The following is a 21,977-nucleotide window of genomic DNA, read 5'->3' on the forward strand; positions in this document are numbered from 1 at the left end:
CTGTCTGTATACTGTAGTAAAACACGTTTATTTCTTCGACTGGGCTTCCTCTTCATGATCAATCGAAAATGTCATAGTAAATCATATTCTCATTTCAAGAGGTGCAAAATCTTAATAGCAACATGGCGTTTTTGGGCACGAATATAACGTCATAATTCATGTATAAATGTCAGTCGGACTATTATAAACCATGGGGCAATTAGGCCACTGAATAGTATTTGATTTGAGTATTAACGGTAGAAGTTTAAACAGCTGTTACGAATGTGACAGGCCTAGGTACTCTACAAGTCACCAACTCATTGTATTTGTTGACAGTAAGGAAAAGGTAGATGCCAGTCACATTGTCACATTGTCATACAGAGTGTCATCACAGTCAGTAACCTAAGGCAACGTTCTGGACGCTACACGACCTTTTGACATTATCCGTAATGAGTTAGTAGGCGCTCTATGGTATACAGTCTTTATCACACATATGGGTCATATTATGACATTTGAGTAGGTGGGTGTTGGAATATTAAATGAGTTTTAATATACATTTAAACATATCAGACTTGTAGTGATAGCGGAAATGTTCATTTCGTTATATTGACTCGCATATTTCACAATATGTCAGAGTATCAGATACTACTGCAGCACGTGTACTTATTATATACGTCGTAGTTATCTACGTTAATATATCCCTGGAAATATTATCTTTCTTCTAACAACGCAAATTGAAAGAATGAATTTCCACCAAAGTAACCTGAAACCTTTCATTAACTTTGTATTAAATCAATGTAGCTAATCCATCATGTTCATATCGAGGATCGGTTTTCTGTGTAGAATTACAAATGATCAAATTGTGTTTCCACCAACGTGAATCAGAGCGCCTCTGGCATGTGTGTATTCAAAAGGTTCAAAATAATCAGACGTAGACTCGGGTATTTCTGCATTGTGACTATGGAAATACCTACCTCGCCAAATCAACAAGTGGATCAAGATAACCTTTTGTTCACAGCAGGGGTTGTTTATTTGGCATTGTGTGTTGCTAAGTAGAAAATAGCAAGACATGTAAGCTATAGGTAGCCTGCCAAGATTAACGTGATAAAACGCAATCAGGTGGAACGTAGGTTTGACAAAATTGTAAAGGTATGCATAGCAAGGGTCGGGGTAACGTATGTTCTCAAATACGTAGCTGTGTTAAGGCAGGCGCGCATAATTGCAAGAAAGACAAATATATATAATCCTCATAATTCTCTGTTTAAAAATTAAAACGTATAGAAATACCATATATTAATGATCAGTAACTGTTTAATAAATACGTTACTACAATCTTGCGTGAATGATTATGACAATATTTCAATTTCGATGTCAGTATCAAACATTTTGTCAAGAAATTCAACAGTCGAAAATCTGTAAATTATGCAACGAAGCTATTTCCAAAATGATTAGTTTCCACTGTACAATTCAACTATACAAAATACGGAAAATACCAGGGGCTCGCGTAAGGCTGAGACTAGTCACAAACACATGCAAGGCAAGTAATTAGAACAATTAAAACAATTGTATACATTAATACAAGAAGTGATCATAAACGCATAGAAACAAATAACTGACAAACATAGTCACAATGTATTACAAAATTCCTTTGTACGTTTACACCGAGTTTGTTAAGTATGTGTGACAATATATCTTCTATGGCAAAACGCTTGAGTCCTTCTTTTGTTGCGGGTATGTACTTGTATGTTATCGGGGAACGAACAACACCACTGGGTTTTCACTGAGGTTTATCAATACAGGAAGTTTTATGCTTTACGAGAGCCCGTAGGCTAGTGCGGGCTTTATTGCTGTTATATTGACGCTGGCTACAATCTGAAATCGCTACACACAGGCATAAAGGCTGACTTTGTGTAGAACAGTTCCCGTGAGACAGGGTGCATTGTTGGGAGGTTATTTATTAGAGAAGTCCGCTTTCATCTTTGTTTATCAAGCCGTTACTGTGTGTATGAATTTGTTCTGTAATTTGAACATTTTGCTGGATAATTAAGATAACAATATGAACGTTTATTTATGATGGTTATATATTATAATAAAGCCCGACGTGAACACGCTATCGTTACACATCCATCAATTAAATTTTATTGTTCGTAACTTACTAATTGCAGCATGTTACAAACAGTATCGTTACCATAACGATATCGTTTTTGTAGAAATGTCAAAATAATTCGTGATTTTGTTTAATGGACGCAATATGTCAATTTGAATGATAAGATTAAAATCGGTTACATTACCGGCCTGTGAATATAAAGGTTACAAAATATCAGGTAACAAAAATTACATGAGCGTAACTGACATTCCACCGACTACATTGAAAATGAGCAATAGATAGCATAAGGGCTGAAGGCTGAGGGCTGAGTTAACATTACACGTGTGAAAATAAATGACGTCTTGTTCTATATATACAAATTACTAAAGGACCGTTAGCAGATAGTGTTTTCATCCTGTCTTTTGACCATATTCTGTGTTGAATTCGAATCAAGGGTCATTGAAGAAAAACACGAACAATGACGCCTACACTGACTGATACAAATACCACCTTTCATGTGAAGCACTCGTCTTAGAAACACCGCATTAGGGCGTGGCACGGCCAACAAAGATGGGTGGATAAGGGATGAAGAATACCTCATTAACAATCAAAGCAAGACAAATATTTCCCCATCCAGACTGTCTTTCTTGAAATTGTCCAACTGTTTGTCACATGAAGTTTGGCTGACACTAGCACTTGGAAACCTTTGACTGTTTGCCGAGATCCCCCTATCCCGCCCCTTTAGAGGCCCGGCCCAACCCGCCTCTTTTTCAATATACCGACAGCTCTTTGTGGGCTTACCAGTATACCAGGGGGATTGTTAAAGATCAACACAGGATCCCCCAACCTGATGAGGAGCCTCAAATTGACGGAAAGTGTGAGTTTTGGTGTATAATGCGTTCAAAGCAAGCACTGGTGGCTCTAAAGGTTAAAAGATGTTTGCAAATCATGAGAGGTAAAGGAGTCTTTGTGTGCAGCGCAAACATGGATACAAACGCCTGTCCTCTGCAGCATATTGAGTCGTGGTTTTCTTCCGAGTGCATATCCTTGTTTTCTTCATACCATCATATTATAAGGTTAAAACTTTTCCTGTGAAGAAGCGTCTTGGTGTGAAATTTCTGTATTTTTAAACCTTGTGAAAAAGTTTCCTAATATCATGGTTAAGGCAGCCAGGTGAATATTATATTTTATGCTCTATTAAGTTGTTAGGTTCCGGTAATTTAAGATGTTAACACACGGCAGCAAACTCAAATGTACGGGTTTTTCTTGTGGACAAGCCATAAAATATTGGCGCATGGACGGTTGAGTGATCGAGCGACTGTGTGCCTAATCATGAACCACCGCGGCGTGAGATTCAAGGCATTCGCCACAGTTTTGTCCGCTTCTTCAATTTGTATATGTGTAATTTATGACCGGCAAAAGGTCAGAGGATGTTCTTCATCCACAATCCTCTTCTGAATCGTGCAGCAAAGTTTCAAAACTGAGCGCCAGACATTCCTCATCTGGAAAAGACTTGTCTAAGATAATGTAGGCAGAGGAAAGTTTATGCGAGCCCTTCTTCTGGGTTTGGATGTAATGGGAGCTTGTTCACATTGCCACTGCTGAAACAGTCAGTAATATGTCACAAATAGCATCTTTTGTTGGCTGTATCACCCCAGGAGGTAATTATGTCGGCAACATCAGTCAAGGGCCTAGCCACAAAACTGTTCACTGAGTGGAACTTCGGCCATGAATCTTAATTATCTGTTTCAGTTGTCGGTGTATTGTTGGACAGAAGCTGATGAGTCCGATATGGGCGTGGTTTGAGTGTTTGTTTTTATTTGGGCAGTCAGATCCTTTCAAGATCTTTCTGACTGAAACGGATTGAACATCGGAAACTGAATACAACTAACATTAATTATCAGGTTTCAGTTGAAGAAATTGACGTTCACCGCTTCCATTTCTGAAACACATCCCTCAGCATTAAAACGTTATCTGCTACAAACAGTCAAATTCAGAACACAAATCTTCATTATTTTCAAGTTGAACTCGCTTTTTGCGAGTGAATACTTATAAAAAATCGTAGTTTAATCACGAAGTTAATTTTGGGACATATATATCCATTACTCCTGAGTGAGCTGGGGAAGTAACCAGAATCCTGTGAGAGTAATGTACTGGAGTGTATCCCGCAGCTCAATTACTCTTAATAGTAACTGATCCATGTCGTAAAGCTGTTTGACTTACTCCCCAGCTGAACGGTCTCCGGCTCGAACCGTATAATCACTTCAATTGCTTTAACTGTTAACAGTCTTAATGGACATGAGAACTATAATCAAGGGTGATAAATAATTCACTGGTAGCTGTAAGGGCTGGACGAGGAAAACTGACTCATTGTCGAATTCATTCGACTAGTATCTACGTTGAATGGAAAAATTGTAATAAACTATCATATATTGTTATATGTGTACGAGTTTATCCAGGGGATGTGAGTAGTGGGGAGATGATAAGCCCGCCGCCCCATTACAGTTTGACGTGTAGGCATTTAAGATTTTCCCACTGGATAGCTGGAAAGGATGTTACTGATATTCAACCACGCGCCTTGTCTTATAATTGTAATTTCAGGTGTAGTGCAGGTTAAAGGGTGTTCTTTTCATTCAGTCAGTGGCTCATACGTAAGTAATGTGACCAACGTATTTGCTTCCACGTTCCGTTAACGAAGATCCTTCGCGCTCATATATTAAATACTGTTATAGGTAAGGTCAACAGTCAGCTTGAGGTCATTGAGTCACGAAGATAAACAATGGGTCATAAAATTTGTCGACTTGCATAGCTGACGTAAAAGATGACAGGATGAGTGACAGGATTAATAAATAAATCATAATGTTTTAGAAGCTCTTGTATTGTTTATCTAAAATATATAACCAACAAATAAATAAATCACATTATTTTACACATTCTGTCATTGTTTGTCTTAAATATATTCCAGCAATGTTATGGCGGTATGTAAACTGACACGCTAAGCTCATAGTCTCTCGTACAGACCCTGAAGCAAATATATCCAAGAAGGCCCACACAAGTCAAGAAAATGTGGCAAGTCTAGATTCTGAAAATGTAGAAAGTCACAGGGCTCCTTTTCATTATATATATATTTTTACTATGAACTTTCTTTTCAGTAAAATATGTTCATTTCAGGGACTAGTTGTTAGTCTAACTATTCTCACTCAAGATGTAAATACATTTTCCCATGATAAATAATCTGTATGATACAGAGGATTCAGCCATAAGGTATCTCATTTATCTATTCATACATAATTTTATAGCTTCATACACACTGTTGTTCTTTATAACTGTTGTATTTAAGCTAACTGATTGGTTTATACTTTACTGTTACGATTTCCCAGATACCTCGTGTCTCACAGGCCAACTGGCCTTTGTGATTATGTTTGTATGTATTCCGTGTGACACGTAAATAAAATATCTTATCTTATCTGTAAATGATCAAGTCCAGACAAACCAGTGACTGATATTATGAACAAGTTGCCACCCATACAGGGTACGCACTCAACAGCTCCCGATCCTTACCACACAGTTAATAATCTACCCGCGTAAAAAAAACGCTGATTGGTGGGAAAATTCGGACTCAGCATCTCCTTAGACAAGTAAGAAAGTAGGGAAGGGAATTGGACAAATGTTTTGGTACAAGACAGATACGAAACAACAGAACAGGGAGGAGGATATGAGTGTGTATAGTATATAGGTAGAAGTCAATAAAGAAGACACCGGGAGATAGAGACACCATCTGTTTCAACGTAAACGTGTATGCTGTACCGTACAGACCCACATCAATGCCCTATCGCTTGACATTCCAGTGTATCAAAATTGGCCCGCGTATATTTCTCCCCAGGTGTATGAGTAGATGCGACTTAAAATGTCAGAGAGTTTATTTGAGCCGTATAACCCATTCTTTCAACTCCCGAGAACTTAAGAGTCGACCTTTAGCAAGTGCACAAGGGCTGCACGTGCTGGAAACATGCGTGTGGTTAGAGAGATGCTATTGTGCTCTCGCTGCTACTGAGAATAACTTCAGTCTTACGTATCGTGCCTTGCATCTTGGCCTATCTAGTGACAGACGAAGGGAGTTGTGTTGAGTAAGGATATCGCGTTTGGTTTGAAATTTTCATTTCTATCTTCCAGTCTACAGTAGAGAGACACAATTCCTGCTACGCACGTGGCCGCCATTTTCTGAAGTGCGCGTGGCTCGCGGATTGATACCCGCCATGTGTTTGTGATTTGGATGTAAACAAAATAGTGCACGTTTCGCCGGTCGCTGGCAATTAGGAATGAATACACTTCGTATTTGTACACTTTTTACACACATGGTCAGAACCCATCTGTCTGGAGAGATGACAACAATGAGAAATAAACCATGGCGGCTGAAATATATTACCCTGCTCCACAAAACCAGGCTCATGTTTGAGAGAGGCATCCACTGACATCTATGCTATCAGTAACCAGATTTTACGTTAAAAATAACGAAGATTTATATTTGTAATATTCTGTTCAATATTTCATTTAGAGAAGGACCAGGTCAGGGTTATTGTGATAATTCATATTTCAACCCTAATACACGTTTGGTTAATAATTTTTCAGCCGGTTTCGGCTTCATCAACTTGCGGTTTCTTCCAAGAGGTAATGGGGTGTATTGATTTATTGTCATTTCTCATAGCTAGTATCTGCAGCTCCAGGATGGCTTCTTGTGAACTCCATCACGAGATAACGTCAGCGGCAGTGTTGGAAACACAGTCAGGAACATTCGTGCTGATGTGATCTGATGCGAATCTGACATGCTTGTCATTGTCTGTGTTAACGCATCTCCATGTATCTGTTAAACGTTATGAATACTCACACGAATTTAGGTTATCGTTGCGGATGTTGACGTTGTACCACGTGGATTAATGCTGATGATGCTGATCACTGGATTGTCTGGCCAAGACTTGATTGTTTACAGATTTTAGCGTATAACATGAGTGCAACAGGGTGTGTTTTTTACCAAGAAATAGACGCTTACTTTTTAATGAGAGACCGGGACATCGGTAAAGCTCGACATGGTTACCCTGTTCGCGAACACCTGGTGTCAATATATATAACTTTCATCAATACTTTATGTCCTGAAATTCAATTTCGGTAGATAATCGAGTTTAATCTATTGCTTTATTGATTGAATATCTCATAGTCATGACATAAATTGAAATGTAATCGCAGAATGAATGCTGTCGAGTTACCTTGCACCTTTGTATCATTTTCCTTCGACCACTGTCAATTCGGTGAATCACTACAATATACTGTAATGCGAATGTTCGCCGGAACATATAGTATTCGGTTATAACGAACTCACAGAGACCACACATTTTAGTTTGTTAGAAGCTCTGTAGTTTGTTATACGCATTTCAAGTAAAACAGAGCAAGTTGCCAGGAGAAAACAGACCAGTTCGTTTTATCCGTCAGTTGGTTGTAAGCGCGTTCGATATATACCTAGTTGAATGTAATCCATAATATATTCATATCTGTTACATTGTCTATAAGCTGTTGGACACGTAAAGCTACTATCATATTGTAACTACATAATACAGAATAGATAGTCATAGTGGGTGACTCAACCACTACTATAGTCTAACCATCCTATCCTTCTAATTCTCTCAGCAAACGGAAACACATTGTATGGGACTCTGTGCTGTGGGCGAGTATTGACGCCCGGCCTACACAACCAGTGAGCGCTGCAGTGTACAATACACAGAATGAGATATATTATGCAGCAATCACGATAGCAAGTCCAGCGCGTTGAGGACTGCATAATGCCAGTCTATCCGAGTCAGCGCTTAGACGCGACTTGAAGTAGATGAGCAGAGCGGCGTGAGTGGAGCTAAACCAACATGGCGGAGTGTCATTTTCCATTATTCATGTGATTCATGTCTCTCTATCAAAGTGTTACCTGTAATCAATCACTGCATTATCGATTACCTCGTGGGTAGCGTTCGGACTGAGATCTAATCTACAGGTAGAAATTGCGTTTCTTCGTTCATACAGGTAGTAGGAGGCGGTCGACAAGGGGACAAGGAAATGGCATTTTGTTATGAGGATTTATTTTGTATGCCATTGGATCAGTCCTTTGTTTCGGTTTCCAGCTGAACAGTGACTCGTCGATATAGGAAATTGGATATATATGAAGAGGCGATATTTAGCCGAGTGGGAAACCTTTTTTTCACTGCATTCGAGTCAAAACATTTGTTCAATGGTGAACAATAGTATAGCTGCTTAATAGTACCATGGCTAGATTGACAGTGATTTCTTTTCTATTTTTTTTCACACAGACAAATGGTTGAAACAATGGATTAAAACATGTTTTATTACGAACCCATAGGCGAATTCAGGAGTGGGGGCGGTGTGCGTGCGTGCGTGCGTGCGTGCGTGCGTGCGTGCGTGCGTGCGTGCGTGCGTGCGTGTGTAATAAACTGATCAGGGATTATTCAGGATTGTAAAAATATAATCCTCTTCTCTTGTCAACAGGTGTATAGGGGAAGTGAGCTGCACTAATGTATCAGTTACTTCTGTGTGTTTTCGTTCCGGTTTTGTATCTGAAAACTTTGCCATTTTAAGTATGCATCAAACCGTTACATCAACGAACATGATTCGATATCGGGGTGTAAGGACCCAGCACGCCATGTTCGTTACTCTCCAATCATTATTACTGCATTACTCAACACTAAGTCAATACATTTCATAATTACACCCCAGCAACCAATCGCTATATTGTGTTATTCAAACACACTATCCCCATTACAGAGAAACGTTTTCCTCGGATTGAAAAAGATATGCAATGTTTGATTATTTCAAATATCCGAAATTGGAGTTTCGCAGCGGGAGAAATGGCGCCTGTCACCGAGTCCTGACAAGGAGAAATAATCTCACGGTATTTGAAATGTTTACTTGTAGCTGAAACATGGATTCTCACTCACAGCGATAGCTCAAATTTATTTCAAAACCACTTGAATGAACACGTGTCATTTCTGATAGATTGGCTCCCGTAGCAGTGTGGGGACTGGAGTGTTGGGTTTCCCGGTGTTATCCTCTTGGGGAAGCAGGATTACCTCTGGGGATTACCAGCAGCACTCGAGCCGAAAGATACGGTTACTCCATTTCGCATCCTCATCGGAGTGAAATCTCAGACTCAACCATTGTTCGGTTAATCAACCACGTTGGGTTGGATTGGGTGTTGTGAGCTAGGATTGAGATAATGGAACTCAACGTCATCATCGGTAACGACGCTACGACTGTGCGGTGAGCGGTCGTCGCAGCAGACCTGCCAGAGCAGGGTTTTAACGCAATACCATAGTGGTGGCACTGGTCTAAGGTGCATCGTGGCGGTGTGAGTTTCGTCCATTCTCTGCTGTGAGCCGGTTCAAACTGCAGATGCTTGTTTTGTCAGGATAATATCCGTGTTTGGGAGAAAACTTGCCCTACCCGAATGCTATATTGCCTGTCGTGAGAGTTGGCTCAACTAATCGTTGAGTTGGTCAACTGTGTGTCTTTATATGTTCAGGAGCTCATAAGATCAACCACTGGTTTGCCTTCTGGACGACAGTTGACCCTTGGCGTAAATCGTGGAACTTCAAACATTAACGTCATTGACGGTGAATGATCCTGGTAAACAAGAGTCTGAAACCTGCTATTCAGATGTACATATATACTCATTACACTGAACTGTGATACAAGTATTGTTTATACTATGTAATAAATTCGATAATATGTCATCTTTAAAAAAAGCGTTGTAATAAATGATAAACTGACGGACAAAGTGAAGTATACAACTTTGTCTAATGGCGGCTAAAGCTGAACCAAAGAGAACGGGTATTTGAAGATGGCGTATTTGATAGGGTATCACAGTTGCTTTGGTCCCTAATCTTTCAGTGCTTTCGCGTTTGTATTCAACCCAGTTTGTTTCTTTTCCAAAGTCGCACTCAGCTATATGACAGCAGACATAAAATAATCGAGTCTGAAGCAGGCAACCCAGTGATTGACATCATGAGCATGGACACAATCGGGATACGATGACAGACAGAACCAAATCAGCAACCTGACCACCCGATCCCTATAGTCGCTTTTAGTCCGTCGTAAAGACGTTTTCATAACGTTTATAACTTTTGCTCAAAACCTCATGTCATGTGTATGCATTCCTGTGCCTGTTAGTTCAGCGAAAAACTGTTACATGAACTAAATGCCTATTGAACTAACAAGAACGCGACTATTGAACTAATAACCATTCCGCCGTTGAACTAATACACCGTGCGTGCCGCCCTGAAGTCTGTAACAAACTCGGTCACATTATAATCTTTGACAGAAGTCAATAGTACGATTAACCTGGCGCCCAAATTGTAATTACGGGCTAATCAAAGCACAACGTTGACAGCTAATATGCACTGTCCCTGGTTCGAGATTACACCGCAATGAGCGGTCACGTCATCATTATCTGAGCACACTTAATCTCATCACGCCTTGTGACTAATCTGCATCCATTTCGCTGCTGAATGGCGGTGCCAGTGTATTAAATTTGTGATTTTGATTGAAGTCGGAAACGACAAGGACCGAGCCTCTTCTATCATGTCCGAATTGTATTCAACCTCACTGCCTTCCTTACTTTTCCGTGTCCCGTAATATGGGCGCGTGATTACAGCCGTGATATTCACTTATCTCCTTGTGAGGAAGGGTCTACGGTTTCAATGCGTTTGTGTAGCGATGATAGCTAAGCAGAGAAGACTGGCATTGATAGGCACATCTCTTTATTACCTTCAGCTAAACCACCAGAATAAGAAACAGACGTCTTGGAGGTAACGATTTTGAGACATAAAAGGTATAAACTGAATATAAACTGAATATAAAATGAAAGTATTAAAAGGTAGGTGTCTGTTTGTGTCATTTAAAATATATATTTCCTGAAACGGTTCTAATTAGAGGAAAATAGTAGTGAAATAGCCTTAAAGATCTCTTAAGATTTTTTTTAGTCATTACTGGGCATCTGCAGTCTCTGTACCGCCAAACTCCCCGTTGAGAGAACACTTAAAAGTTGCCTTTATTCGCTCACGTGCCAATTTTCAGGAGAGCCTGTGTCTCCTTATATGGACGCTATAGCACGCGAAGCATCTTAAAATAAATCTAGATTAAATTTCTTTCCCACTTTGCCACAACCCTGATTGCGTCGCAATTTAAAGTCACTTGTCAAATTCTACGAGGGTATTTTCTTTCGCCACGTGGAGTCATTATAATGCAGAGAGGGAACCCGGTCGTTAAACTTGCAGGAAACACTTGTTATAATAGCATGTCAGTAAGAATAAATACGCGGAGGCGAGAAAACGCAATTAAGACGGTGTGTTTTTGAGAGTTTTGTCAGAGAATAACGTTCATCTGATTGTGAAATTACCCAGATTCCTTTGCAGTGGGTGAAAAAGTGTTTGAAAATACAACATTAGCACATCGCTGTTAATTGCCTTCCGGGAAAGTGAATACCCTATGATTGCATATTATAGCGAGTAAACACGTTGGTATTGCTCTGAGGCCAAGTGCTGTGATCGCGGAATATAATCAGCAAGTATTGATTGATCTATCGATCTCCCAGCTGTCGATCTAACGCCAATACATGTTAGTTTTGTGTAATAATGCCAGGTTTAATGACTGGCAGCGCTGGTGCTGATTTGTTGATTGAACACTTTCCCCAATGTCATAGTTTTGTTTATTGCAGGCAAATTGCAACGTTCTGATAGAGGAATTGATAGCATCCTTCGGGGAAACTCCGTTGTTAGGCTTCTCTTTGTAAAACGAAGAAATTGGTTGCCATGGATACTTCATGGTTTTATTCAATTTTAATGCAGGTCTTGGAAAGCTCTCAATTGATTTCAATCTCAGTCTGTTGTACTCGTGATTTGATGCGAAAATAATTGATTGCCTATATTTATTTTGAACAAAACATAAAATCCTGTGTAAGACAATGCTTGTCCTATGAGTTAGTATTAGTAACAGCTCTGAACACAAAATCCTCATTTGTGTCAATATCAAAATCTAATTATCTAGAAGGAAATCATTAGATTTTTTAACATGGATTAATCAAGACTTGACTTTATCATCTGAAACATAATTTTAAATTAATAGCATACATGCAATAAATCACATTGTGAGCAAGTAAATTCCATTTAATTTCCTGTATTTTTTCTTCGTCCCACCATGCAGCAATTTATTTCCGTGCGCAAAATTTTCTCCATCTCCAGTCACAATGGCCCCTATCATGGCATAAGAGTTAAATTCATAAAACGATTCGTTACAATCCAAATCTGGCGTAAAAACCCAATTCCACGGAGGATAATTCATTATGAAGAACTGAATCAATGTTGAGCGTGTTGTTTGCCAGACTCCCAGAATCACATCATCCAATAGGAAACCAGTGTTCCTTTGGGAGTCATTCAGAACAGCCAATCATAGACAGGCTCCCTTGAGATTCAAATTCGTGGCGCCAATCAGATGATGCCATCTTTGTAGATGGCCAGCAGAGAGGTTAATGATAAGGTGTGATCGAAGCTGTGTAGGTGACCTCAATCTCGGCTGCCATAGTTAGATTTAAAGCACATCAGCCATAGATAAATTTAAAGCACATCAACCACAGTTACATTTAAAGAACATCAACCATAGTTACAATTAAAGCACATCAACCATAGATACATTTATAGAACATTAACTATTTAAATGACATCAACCATAGTTACACTTAAAGTACAGCAAATCATAATGACATGTATAGAACACAAACCATGCTTACATATCTGGTCCAGACTCGATCCTTTACTGACCGCTGCCACATAGTTAAGCACATCAACCATAGTTACATTTAAAGAACATCAACCATAGTTAAGCACATCAACCATAGTTACATTTAAAGAACATCAACCATAGAAAAGGACATCAACCATAGTTACGTACATCAACCATAGTTACATTTAAAGAACACCAACCATAGTTAAGCACATCAACCATAGTTAAGCACATCAACCATAATTACATATAAAGAACATCAACCATAGTTAAGCACATCAACCATAGTTACATTTAAAGAACATCAACCATAGTTAAGAACATCAACCATAATTACATATGAAGAACATCAACCATAGTTACATTTAAAGCACATCACTCTCAGTATGTTTGGCAGTTCACGGGAGGCAACAATCGCCCTTCTACAGTGGCACCTAGTAAATCTGGATGCCTTTAGATCCGAATGTTTTCATTTTTGACAAGAACGGTTGTTATGTTTGTATATCGTTCTCAAGTACTGTACATTTTCAAAGAACGCATTATGATTAGTGAATGAGTTATGTTTTACGCCGCTTGTGGGCATAATTCCACCAACATCATAGCAAAGACATCATAACTGGGCCTCACACATTGTACCCATGTCGAAGCCATGTTACCCAACCAACACCCTTACGTGGACGTTGGTGTTGTAGATTGTGGTGAACTTACGTTCCTCTTCGTGTTTCAGGCAATATCAAGGTGCCCAGTAGCCGCAGCATGGGCTCGGCCACGGACGTGGACAGACCGGCCGCCCACCTGATGGGGGATGTTCAACGTATGGATCAAACCCAAGGTAAATAGGCCTGTGTTGTCCCAAGTACACTGGGTAGTTGAGATGTTGAAACTGGGTGACCTAGAGAAGCTTGGTTTCAGTGGCCAGGAAATACAGTCTGTTTCCACAAGGAACAGTTCTTATTGATTGCGTATCACTAACTGTAAGCATTAGATGAGATTTGTAGTTCACGAAACTGATTCCTCATTTTGGATGTTTCTCTTTAACTCTTCTTTAAACCTGGCCTACTTTTCCCTATCCCATGATCATGGACTATTGTTACCAGAGCAAACAATATACGCAAAGAATAAACACACGCCTCGTAAACGTGCGAATAAACCTGCAGATTTGTTGATATATTGATGCAAACTTAAAATAAACTTAACATAAACTTTACATCAAGGTACATTCTACATAGACAAATTATGAATTTCTGAAAATATGTGATATCGGATGTAAACAAGCAACTCCATTAAATTGTGTGTTGAAAGGAGACCCAATGTGGCAGAGAAGGTACACAGACACAATCTGAACGTATTGTTTGGAATGTTATGGTCTGATAGACGTCATGTGAGAACTGATCTGCAGCAACCCGAGCTTGTAGCCTGTAGTCAGGCTCGGTGACACGTCATCGTATCCCAGTTGCAGAGATCGAAGATCATGAATTCAATCACAGGATTGTATGGTCTGGACTCGAGTATATATTCCTCTTCTTCTTCAGTTCCAGGCAAGCAGTTCCCCATCTCGAGCTGGATCTACTCCACGGACCTTGCCTTCAGCGACCACGTCAGCTACCGCCACGGCCGCATCGTGGTTCCCAGCGACGGCCTCTTCTACGTCTACAGCCAAGTTTCCTTCCTCGAGGTGTTCAACATCCACAGTGATGGTAGCAGCAGCTCCTACAGCACGGAGTCCCCCTCCCTGTCCCACTATCTCTACCGCTACAACATCATCTACCCCCACGGCGGCGAGGAGACGCTCATCCAGAACTCCATCACAAAGTGCTGGGGACAGAACAAGGCCTTCGGAGAGTACACTAGCTACCTTGGAGCTGTGTTCCATCTCCGCCAAGGCGATGAAGTGTTTGTGAAGGTCTCCAATATCACCATGGTCTCCAGAGATCCTAAGTCTAACTATTTTGGCTTGTTCAAGCTCTGAGGTTGAACAAGACTGTATGTTACGTTTGTGAGATTGCATGACGCTTCTTCTGGAAGACCCAAGTGTGAATGAAAATGTGTGTTTGAACTGAATCTAATTCTGTGACATGAATGTGATATTTTGGAAAAATGCTCTATTTCTGGATGATCTTGTCATCGCTATATGCATGTAAAAGAGTGCAAAGAGTTATAAAACTATTCGAATACGAATCCATTGTAAAATACCATTGTTCCTAATGCTCTATTATGTTGTTGATTGTTGTTCCCGTTAGCAAAGGACTAGTTATGTGTAATACATCTTGAGTGTCGTTGCCATCAGGGCTGTGTAACTCGTCAGCGTCCATATTCATGTCTTTGTTGGACAGGCATTACCGAAACGCAGAACACGTGACATCTGACGTCATTCATTACATCATCTCAATCACGCTGTCTCGAGAGTATGAAGTCTAGGTCTTCAATGGGCATTGGTCTAAGAGGCCGTTGCTGGTCATATGGAAGACGTTTATCAGATTCTAAGTCCATTAACTGCTGACAATGGTGCTTGTTACTCGTCCCAGATTCCTGTTCACACGTTCTGTCTCCACTCTGCCAAATTACACCAATTTTGCAGAGGATCCTTTGTTCTCTATTTTGTCTCCGGTTGCTTGCTGTCCACCAACTGTCTGTATATCTTGTGAACGTATTTATCAGCATCGTTAGGTACGTGGTTGACAGCGGTGATTCTGGGTTAGAATTAGGCCCCAGCAACCTGTGCAGGTCGATATAAGCGACGGAATGGATCGGGAAAGTCAGGAACACTGAGTTGGTTCACTGGTTGTCATTGTTTCCGATAATTAACAGACCCTGGTCCTACACCAGGAACATGCGCGAGTGTGGCGTTAAACACAGATACGTGGTCCTGAAGTACACAAAGTACATTGCACAAATACACCAATACATTGGAGTAAGTATACATCACCGACAAGTGTCTAAACCAACATCATCAAAACCCGGCTTGCTGTTTCACGGACGGGTTTACGGATGGCGAATGTTACTCATCACATGAATGCCAGTGTAGGTCTTCTTTATGGGTTGCTGCAACGTTCCTAACACTGCTGATCAATAAGATTTTGGACGTGATCAGTTGAGACATAATTCCACATCTGTTTCGAATCTACCAATGAGCGATTGCCGTATCGGCGCTTTGTCCACATAAGCGATGAACCAATGTTACCACTGACAAGAGTCATTGACTCTTCTTCAACCACGGATGTCAGGTTAGTTAAGGAAAGCGCCATGTTATCATTAAACATCGGTCTGTGTTCCCAAGGGGCATCTGTTCATTTGGCTGGACAGTCGTTTCGGTGGCCTCAATCCCCCTTTATGACAGATAGGAAATCATGCTATAATTATATTAGGGCAATTCGTCCTTCAGTTGGCTTTCCCTTGTATCCGGTCGTGTGTTTAACATAGGACAGTGAAGCATAAAGGCTCATGTCCTTAAAGAAAGTAGTTTTTGTTTTGTTAATGTCAAATTTGTATTGTTATTTACTGCATTATGCCGTAAATATGGTGATATATTCTCAGCATCTGTTCATCTGTATTGACTGAACTATATTGTATAGTGTGAACTGGTTTATTTGATAAACGTGTGTTTATCATTGCTCATATACAAGTGTGTATTGAACATCGTTGGATCACAACTCCATGAAACAGCGATAATCTATTGTACTTTATGACATTGTTGATTATGTATTGTAAATAGATATTTGGTGAAATGCTCTAAAATTTGCATTTGAGTGAAGAAAAATAATAATATATTTGAGTTGGAAAATGATTGTTTGTTGATTCTTGAAGCTGCTTTATTTTGAGAACAAAATTATTTGCGATGGAATATCAGAGACCCTTCATCCCCATACAAGGAATAATAAGTTGCCAGCACTAAATTATGTAGTGTTTACGATTATGGCACATGTAGACCTTGATTTGGACGATTATTTGTACGTAGATGTAAGTAAATGACTAAAAACGCCTAAAAATGTCTGATATATCAAAGCTTGTATAGTGTCAACATTAAACTCTCACAAATATACCAGTGTATCAGAGTGTACGTTTCATTGAGGGTTTACTCATCAATGGTGTTTAAGTAGGTATATACAAGTATTCATTCATCTCACATGTTCTGTATTCTGCCGTGTATGTGTTTATAACGGTATAATTTCATAGTTTTGTAGGCGCCCAAAACGGATAAATCTCCCTTGTCGTAATAGAAGGCTAGTGTACCTTTAGCTCTCTATGTGGTATTTATATCTCTCCATTCTATTGGTTGCATTGCTCACGTGACCAGTAACCTTGACATTGTAAATAACGTCGCTTCATTTTTCGCCTTGTGACGAAAGTAAAGATCTCCACAATGGTTGAAGTAGGGTGTTCAGAAAAGTACATTCCAGCATCCTGCATGTCTGATGTGTTCCAGAAACGCTTGTATTCATGACCCCATTGTATGATCCTGTATGTGTTATAATGGATTTATTTTGGCTACCTTTCTGGTGTTTGTTACTGTGAATTCCCTTGATAACAATAGAAAGGGATGCATGAATGTTTGTTAATGCCAAGAACTCATGACCTTGGTTATGTTCCGAACCGTTTGTAAAATATCTTTTTAAGGATTCGACATAAGGATGCAACAGCGTTCAAACTACATTGTCCTATATACATCACGTGATTGTAAACAAAGTGTTTGAAATGAGGTGTCGCCATGGAGACCATCAGTGACGACTCGTGAAGCACTGGTTTCTCTCTCACGGTGTTGTGTAATGGTATCCTGGGAGTGTCGGCTAGCTGAAACATTGCTGAAACACTGCTGAAACTAACGCGTTTTACCCGAGACTAAAACTGTCAAGTTACAAAAATGTTTGTCTTTAGAGTTCATATCTATGCTTGGACTAGTTTTGATGTTTTTTGATCTGCAACATTTGTCAAAATGTTAAAATTGACATGTGATATTTTTGTAATTAAAAGTCTTTGTGATATAAATCGCTTAAACGTGTTTTGTTGTTAACGTGTTGTAACGTAACGGTAACGGCGCACAACGTGTTGTCTTGGACACTACCATGGTGAAGTGTGAGCCATCGTAAACGACCCGCCTCTCTAAGCAGTACCGCTACTGTTATATTTTACATTATATTTCTTTTCATTTTGTATTGTTTTTTCCGATTTTGGAAAGGGTTAATGCATTGGAATTCGCTTTACTCAGTTGCTTCCCTTATCCAAGACAGGATCCAATGGTCGTGTTCACAGTGGTTATGATCTCAGGAAAATTGCCCATGTTCATAGGCTTGTAAACATGTCCGACCTTCGTCAGTTTATTTATACCTGGTATGTGATGAGCGTTCGCTTTAATCACTGGGCTACCCCGACTCGTTGGTCAAGGGCCACGATTGCTGGATAAGACACTGTTTTGAAAACGTATGTCAGTTATCTAATAGATGCGTCAGTTGGAGGAAAGACCCAAGAGATGCAGGCCATGGACGTTTACCATTTATAGTAACCCACGACCGTGGGTATGGTGTCAGACAAACGCCAGGAATCATAATCTGTGAACGTGGCATTGAAATCCACACTTAACTCATGATTCCGGGTAGGCCTTTTGTACCAAACCTTTTCTCGTGTCCTGTACCTTTCGTCAAAGAAAGAGGGCGGCGGGGTAGCCTAGTGGTTAAAGCGTTGGCTCGTCACGCCGAAGATCCGGGTTCGAATCCCCACATGGGTACAATGTGTGAAGTCCATTTCTGGTGTCCCCCGCCGTGATGTTGCTGGAATATTGCTAAAAGCGGCTTAAAACCAAACTCAGTCAGTCAGTCAAAGAAAGATGTTTCACCAAGTGTGATGTTACTAAGAGAGGTTCTAGGTTTGGTGACACCATTCCCCAAAGAGTGTTGGTCATGAAAACCAGTGCTTGCTACAAGAACAACGGTTACTATGGGCACAATGAGATGCAGTGAATCCATATTGATATTGCGCAGCATTCACAAACTCGGTCATGTAGATAGTGTTATCTTATCGTTCTGTTCAACGGATAGATGTGAATTCAAACCATTTTCTCAGCTCATCGGGGAGTATTCAAATCTAATTCTTGGTCTTCTCTTAATACAAACATGGGGTTTATGGACCTTTTCAGTGTTCACTGAGCTTGCAGCTAATATGATAAAATTCCACAGAAGAGAAAGAAGGATACACAGTTGAGGGATTCTACTTACTGGAGATCTGATCTGTCTCCAGAAGGTGTTCCATGGGTTAGAAGAAAGCACAGAGCTTTTGGATTCTCCTCGCTGGGGATCTGTCTTCCTCGAATTGGTATACTCTGTAGGGATGCAGGTAACCGTGGGATTCTGCTATCTTCTTTGCATTAAACCACTGGATCGTGTTTTTCTGACATCCCGCTATAAGAGGACAATCAGAGTACTGTCTGTTTGACAAACAAATGAAGACGCGAATTACCTTATTTGGGTGATGTTCTATACGACATCTTTAATTTGATACTCAATACTGATTTTATGGACCTGTGCATCTTACTTAACCCTTATGATGTAATGAAGAAATAGAGTTATTATGAAATAACATATAGTTTTGGATTGTTACGAGAATTATAGTGACGTACAAGTTCTTTCGAACGTCTAAAGTTTATATGGTATTACAGCAGTATTGTTGTCGCCTCGAACAATTTCATTTGTTCCGCTGATACAGTGAAACCGTTTCAGTTCAAATCAAGACAGCTGATATTGTTGAAAGATTCGTAAATATTTTGAAAAGTTACAACCCAGCTCTGAACTAAATCCGACTTGACATTCACTGCAGATTCAAATCCATTACATGTGTCTGTGTCGCTAGGAATGAACATTACACAACAAATGACGGAATGGCGGTAACGGACATCAAAGCAAAGTTGTAATAATGTCACACTATTGTATTCTGGGTTTCACTCCGTTTCCAGGCAGTCTGTGTCAAGAATTAATTACCTCATGATAGAGGCATCAACCCTAGCGTACACTGAATTACTCAGACCATACCTGAAGAGAGTGTGCGATCGCGACACCGTACCAAACTTACGCGACGAAGCAATTACTTTCCTTCGTGACACGTGACTTATGACGCACGCGCAGATGCGACAATGGTACTTCAGGCGATGGTATTTTAGGATCGGTTTTTGACAGCAACGTCTGAGCAAGTCTTTTTGTAGAAGGGAGAAAACCGAATATATGAAAGACCCTCGGGTTCGGAGTTTGTTCTCCTCTGCGTCTGATTACCATGTTAGTCGATATAACAAATCTGGATGTTAAGAAAGCTTTTCCTTCGAACGGTGATTAGGCTCTGATTGGAGTGAAGTCATTATTCCGTCTCGATTTTCGTCAGGTTGTGAAATTGTAGAAGCTAAAGTGAACTTTTTACAAAAGAAAATGCATTTAAACCAAATAGCCTTTTTTATCAAAAAAGATTGAATTTCGTTTGTAAATCGAATTTAACCTAAAGAGATGATGTTTTGCAATGTTCAAGCGCCACACGGGAATGTGAAGAACACATTAACATGAGGAACGCTTAAACAGTAATTTTACACACTAGAGATTGGGAAGGCACGTCTTGGTTTATAGGGGACTTATTCCTGTCGCTACTTTTTATAGAAATCGACGTACAACATCCTTGAGATATATGTCAGTATTTTGTCAGGTTAAATGCATTTATTTACTCAAAACAGTGCTTGATCCAAATATTTGTTCCTTATGGAATGGCCTTTTCCTTTTTTCCCATTTCTTCCTTCAGTAATAGCGACAAAACGTTCTCCACTTCCTTTGGATATCTCTGCTAAAAGTACAGTTCCTGTTCGATTATGAGCTTTTGTTTGTGTGTTTGTTTGTTTATTTGTTTGACGCCACTTTCAACTATATTACGTATGATACAAGTCAAAATATGGACATTTTTATCACTGGTCCATCAAATTTGGAATTGTCTTCAATGTGTTGACCACAAAACGCTTTAAAGTCTTCCCTAAGGTCATGACTGTTGCAACCTTGACTTCTTTACAAGTCTTAGTGTTGTATGAAGCTCAAGTCCTTTACGTCGCTTAAGCTTCTTTGTTTTCCTATATTTCGTCAATTCTACATGTTCCTGTGTTCCATCAAGTGTATTTTGTTCTTTGCTCCGTTAGGTCTGTACCTATGTTCTATGTTGTGTTTCGTGATGTTGATTTGTACTCGGATGAGTTTTGAGTTCCATGAGTTCCATGGAGTCTATTTTTTTCCTGTATTCAGTGTTCTATCTGTACCTGTGTTCCATCAAGTGTTCATGGTCCTGTTGGGTCCTGGTACCGATGTGCACCGATTTGTCAGCTATGAATTGCCATGTGTTTCACGAAGTCAATTTTGTCCAGTGTTACCTGGAAGTAATCTTGTGGACCTTTTGTAGATGGAACGGTTGTACGCGTCATTAATGGAAAGAGATAAAAGAAATGAAAAGTCACAGACATGTAGCCATTACAGCAACAGAAATCAGTGTCTCATCAACAGCTGTGTCTCAGATGAGACGTCTGAGGAGGCTTTGATATGTCTCATGCTCGTTGGTGTCTGGCACGATGAAGGGGCGCAACTCTCCACGCATACCGAGTTACGGAGTATATGTTATCCTGAGCACATGATAACATGTGCAAAATGTATCGCACAGTACCTTTCTGTGGTTATACCAAGTCAGCATCACAAGGATAACGTCACAGCGTGTTTGGATGACGTCACATCAACATCGCACAACAGTAAGGCTTGCATTCACCCCCGTGAATATTCGGGTTAGAATTGATCTTCACCAACCCGTGCTTGTCGTAGAGGGCGGACGGGTAGTCAGGCTCGCTGACTTGGTTGACACATGTCATCGTATCCCAACTGAGTTGATCGATGCTCAAACTGTTGATCACTGGATTGTTTGGTCCAGACTCGAATATTTACAGACGGCCGCCTAATAGCTGGAATATTTCTGAGTGCGGCGTAAAACAACAAACAAACGTACTTTCACTCCGTAGAATGTCAGAATGCTTATCTGACCTGACAGCACCAAAAACAAAACAACGATTGTAAAACACCACTCTGTGCTT

General features: G+C 40.1%; 1 protein-coding gene across 1 annotated transcript in view; it reads left to right on the top strand.

Moving 5' to 3' along the window:
• Positions 1-17,883, top strand: part of LOC124282375 (tumor necrosis factor ligand superfamily member 10-like) — a 67,405-nt gene extending 49,522 nt beyond the window's left edge. The window contains exons 3-4 of the mRNA XM_046718350.1: positions 13,623-13,727; positions 14,428-17,883. Of these exons, the coding sequence (XP_046574306.1) occupies positions 13,623-13,727; positions 14,428-14,864 (542 nt within the window). The 3' untranslated portion in view covers positions 14,865-17,883. The remainder of the gene's footprint in view (positions 1-13,622; positions 13,728-14,427) is intronic.
• The last annotated feature ends 4,094 nt before the right edge of the window (positions 17,884-21,977 follow it).

The sequence above is a fragment of the Haliotis rubra genome, unplaced genomic scaffold (assembly GCF_003918875.1).
Source record: "Haliotis rubra isolate DU_JTF1 unplaced genomic scaffold, ASM391887v1 Scf299, whole genome shotgun sequence".
Taxonomy (NCBI): Eukaryota; Metazoa; Mollusca; class Gastropoda; order Lepetellida; family Haliotidae; genus Haliotis; species Haliotis rubra.